Source organism: Scophthalmus maximus, chromosome 21 (genome assembly GCF_022379125.1).
Source record: "Scophthalmus maximus strain ysfricsl-2021 chromosome 21, ASM2237912v1, whole genome shotgun sequence".
Classification (NCBI taxonomy): Eukaryota; Metazoa; Chordata; class Actinopteri; order Pleuronectiformes; family Scophthalmidae; genus Scophthalmus; species Scophthalmus maximus.
The window spans coordinates 15,632,501-15,637,500 of NC_061535.1; the positions used below are offsets into that span (position 1 = coordinate 15,632,501).

General features: G+C 48.7%; 1 protein-coding gene across 1 annotated transcript in view; it reads right to left on the reverse strand.

The window, feature by feature from the left end:
• Positions 1–3,759: 3,759 nt before the first annotated feature.
• The window catches only part of inhbaa (inhibin subunit beta Aa), a 9,757-nt gene continuing 8,516 nt past the window's right edge, over positions 3,760–5,000 (reverse strand). The window contains exon 2 of the mRNA XM_047329711.1: positions 3,760–5,000. This exon is cut by the window's right edge and continues 285 nt beyond it. Coding sequence (XP_047185667.1) covers positions 4,462–5,000 — 539 coding nt within the window. The 3' untranslated portion in view covers positions 3,760–4,461.

A 5,000-nucleotide genomic window follows, 5' to 3' on the forward strand; every position in this document is an offset into this window, starting at 1 on the left:
TCCCGGCGCAGTCGAGCATCAAACGGCGGGCGACCAGGGCGGCTGCCCCGCTGGGAGGGAAACACCCTGCTGTGGTCTGTGGGCACTTTGATCTGCACACACACTCCGAACGCTGCTCTGCTGCACTAGTGAGGACCGGGACTGTGCCCGCCTGGGCCCAAACCAGACCCTGGTCCTCCCACTGCGGGTCGGACCAGACCCTGGTCCTCCCACTGCAGGTCGGACCAGACACTGGTCCTCACTGGTCCTCACACTGCGGGTCGGACCAGACCCTGGTCCTCACTGGTCCTCACACTGCGGGTCGGACCAGACCCTGGTCCTCCCACTGCAGGTCGGACCAGACCCTGGTCCTCACTGGTCCTCACACTGCGGGTCGGACCAGACCCTGGTCCTCACTGGTCCTCACACTGCGGGTCGGACCAGACCCTGGTCCTCCCACTGCAGGTCGGACCAGACCCTGGTCCTCACTGGTCCTCACACTGCGGGTCGGACCAGACCCTGGTCCTCACTGGTCCTCACACTGCGGGTCGGACCAGACCCTGGTCCTCACACTGCAGGTCGGACCAGACCCTGGTCCTCCCACTGCAGGTCGGACCAGACACTGGTCCTCACTGGTCCTCACACTGCGGGTCGGACCAGACCCTGGTCCTCACTGGTCCTCACACTGCGGGTCGGACCAGACCCTGGTCCTCACTGGTCCTCACACTGCGGGTCGGACCAGACCCTGGTCCTCCCACTGCAGGTCGGACCAGACCCTGGTCCTCACTGGTCCTCACACTGCGGGTCGGACCAGACCCTGGTCCTCCCACTGCAGGTCGGACCAGACCCTGGTCCTCACTGGTCCTCACACTGCGGGTCGGACCAGACCCTGGTCCTCACTGGTCCTCACACTGCGGGTCGGACCAGACCCTGGTCCTCCCACTGCAGGTCGGACCAGACCCTGGTCCTCACTGGTCCTCACACTGCGGGTCGGACCAGACCCTGGTCCTCACTGGTCCTCACACTGCGGGTCGGACCAGACCCTGGTCCTCACACTGCAGGTCGGACCAGACCCTGGTCCTCACTGGTCCTCACACTGCGGGTCGGACCAGACCCTGGTCCTCCCACTGCAGGTCGGACCAGACCCTGGTCCTCACTGGTCCTCACACTGCGGGTCGGACCAGACCCTGGTCCTCACACTGCAGGTCGGACCAGACCCTGGTCCTCACTGGTCCTCACACTGCGGGTCGGACCAGACCCTGGTCCTCACTGGTCCTCACACTGCGGGTCGGACCAGACCCTGGTCCTCACACTGTTTGTGTCTGAAGATTTAAACTTCAGTGTCTTGCACAGTCACTAAAAACTCAGTTTTATTTCCGCGTTCGGTCTGAATCATGGAACGATTTATTCATAAAGACGTAGTGATTAATGGAGTCATGAAAACAGATCTGTCAAACCCCTTCTGTAAAAAAATTTCACTCTAATGTGTCGAACTAAAACGAGAATCTGAAAATCCAAGAGATCCAAATAAAAACATTGTTATAAATGTTTGCAAATAAAATAAACACGTTTCGTAGAGAAATTAATCTGGAATTGGATCGTTAAAAGAAAAGTCTGGAACGTTCCAGAGGAACCAGGTTCGTGTTTTCCAGGAATTAAAGGACCAATGAGACATTTTCTTCGTGTAACATCCTTTAAACTTTTAATGGTGAAGCAGAAAACAAAAACAAGAAAATACATATAAAATAAATTAGATTAGAAAAATGCCACAAGCACATTTTGATTTGTACAACAAAGCAACGCGACACACTGGATTCTTGATTTCCATATATACAGAATAAAAAATGACTTTTTATTCTTTGTCCACTTCGTTCAGTGTCAGTTTTTTTTTCCATCTTGATCAAAAGAACAAAATCTGGACAAATACATTTTCTTCTGTATTCAGTTTTTTTTCCAACTATTTTTTTTTTGAGGCATTTTTTTCTGCACTGACAGTTTGCAGGCGTCCACCTTCGCCCGTGACAGACAATGAGTTTGTCTTAAAAAAAGTCCAGAAGAAGAGGGTCCACTGCTCGTAGAAAACAATTAACGACAAAAAGAAAGTAGAATAACACTGATATGAACACGTACGACACGGAGACGCTCAGAAATCAGATGGAACCCGATCAGAGGCGACGGCGGAGTGTCTGTTCAGTCTGTGGTGACGTCATTAAAGCATTGTGGGTAAAGGAGTTCTGGGAGTGCAGGGTGACGAAGTGGAAGTAAAAAAACATCATAAGTCAAAGAAAGAACAGACAAACTTTGTTTCAAAATGGAACAAAAACTATAAAACATGAATAAAATTATTTTTACAGCGACTCGTTAACTTCAGGGACATTTCGGCTTTATTAACTTTCATCAAGGTTTTTTTCCGTATGAATATAAGATGAACTAATCACACGAACACACATACGAACTGGACTCTTTGGTTTTCTACACGAACAGAATCCTCCATCGTGTCTTCTGACAGTGATGAAGTTCTATTTGTCCGATTGTGTTTTCTCAATGAAGTTTATGGTTAAACTGTCAAATATTAAACCTTGTTTACATTTCTTTGTCATAAGGGTTCGGTAGCGACACCAATTTAAAAATATTGAAATCAGCGATTTATCAGTATTGGAATTTTTTTAGTTCATAATTTCGGCATTCGCCCCAAAAATCTGTGTCGGTCAAGTTCGTTACTTAAATTCATCCACAGTGCATCACAGCTGATTAGAGCCGAGCCAATTAGCGACTTAGCGTCTCAGATGTGTGAATTAGCTACTTTCGTATTGAGTCACATTGAAAACTGCTAATCGCCTCAGTGAGTAAATCCCCAAAATCTCCTTCTGATGATGGAATAATCTGTGTTTCGCAACGGAAACCCCCGACAACTAGCATTGTCTTGGCTAATGCTCGTCCTCTTCAGTTCGACATACTGGAAACGAAGATGGAAACTTTGTTCTCGCGCTTTAAGTCTGTTGATGTCCTGGTTTCTGCAGGTTGGGGTTAGCTAGCCGTTAGCTAGCCGTTAGCTAGCCGTTAGCTAAAGACAAAACGACGCTAAACAGCCACTGACTGAGTTGTGAGGACTTTAGTTTTTGAGTCTTGGTTCATTTTGAGATTTCATTGTAAGTGTCTTTTGTTCTCGTTTAAAGTTAAAGTCCGTATTGCGTCGGACGGGCGGGAACTTCCTGATGCGTCGCGGCGTCTCCAGTGGATCAATCGCTCTGGGTCTCAATCAGCAGATTAATAACTAATCATCTTCCAGTTCATCGTCTTCTGACGTCAGTTTTGTTTGAGATCTTACGAAGAGTAAATGTAAAGAATCTGTTGAGAGTTCACATTTTACATTTGGAAGAATTTACATATGGTGAACAATTTCTAACCTTTTTCCATTTTTTTTATCTTGATAGATTTAATCTATTATCTAATTTACGTTGAGGTGATTAAAATAAACGGAGAGTGAAACTGCACGTCAGAATCTACGTCTTTATTTGTGGCAGTTTGGAGAATGTTGTGAAACAAACATTAGACCTTTTGAGTTATAGGAAAAAAAATGTACATTACAATGTAACAAGAGAAAGAATATATATAAAAAAAAAATCCAAATTTTGTCGGCAACACTGTGTTTTCGGAGACGCAGTGACGACCGGTCGACGACGCCCGGCTCGCCGTGGGGATCGAACCCGCAAACTTTGACACCTGTGAACTGGAGACCCGCCCTGAACAGCAAGCTCCGCCCCCACCCACCCACCCCCCTCCTCGCTCCGAGGATCTTTTCAGTCGCTGTAGTGCAAAACACGGAAACGTTTGGAACGTTTCTTTTTTTAAAACATAACAACACAAAGGCAGCCAAATAAAATATTATTAACAATAATATTATTATTAATATACGTACTGACAAAAATAATTAAAACATCAACATGGTAACCATGGCAACATGAAGAAGGGTTTGGTTCCAGCAGCCGGTCCAACTTGGTTCTTTCAAGTATCTCTCAACACACACACATACACACACAAATGTATACGTTCAAAGAATTAATACAAAAGAGTTTCTCTTCGTTTCTTCCTCGTACATTTTCAAAACGTAAACTGTCGGGAAACAAAAACACGAGTCAAAGTAAAATACAATGAGTTCGTAATACTTGAAACAAGTTGCATAGTTTTGTTTTTCAGGCACCTCGTCTCTCCGAGGTCCGACGGGTCGAGTCGGTGCCTGAACGTCTCAGCCTCATAAATAAGCCGCTCCCACCGCTTGTAACAAAAATATATTAGATATTCTTTTTTTTTCTTCATTTTTTTGTTTTTTTCTGAAAGTGCCGTTATGACTCTCTGAGCTCCGAGTCCGGAGAAGAGTTAATATCCCAGAGGGATGAAAGGAGGACGTCACTTCTTCTTCTCTCTCTCTCTCTCGGGGGTCAGAGGTCGATCCTCCTCCGGTCCGGTCCAGGCGTCCCGTGTCTACGAGCAGCCGCACTCGTCCACGATCATGTTCTGAATGTCCTTCTTGATGATCTTCTGCTCCTCGTTGTAGTAGAGCATGGACATGGCCCGTAGCCGCGTGGGCACGCAGCAGGACCGCAGGTTCTGGAACGGGCTGTAGCCTCGCATGCGGTAGTGGCTGATGACGGTGGAGTGGAAGGACAGCGTGGAGCCGGTGATGCTCGCCACGTGGGAGGGGCAATCCCCCTCGCAGTAGTTGGCGTGGTAACCGGGCGGCGCTATTATCCAGTCGTTCCAGCCGATGTCCTTGAAGTTGACGTAGAACTGCCGTTTGCAGCACACGCGCACTTTGCCGTCGCACTCCAGCCCGCGCTTCCTGCGCCGCCGCGCGTCGGCGCCATCGCCCTGCCGGACCACGGCCATGAGGAAGGGCCGGTGGGACTGCTCTCTCTGGTTGGAGCGCTGCGTCGCCTCCGAGCTGCCAGAGACCAGGACGAGCGTGGCGCCAGCGTCGGCGCAGAGCGGACAGGACACCCTCAGGCCCAGCGAGGAGCCCT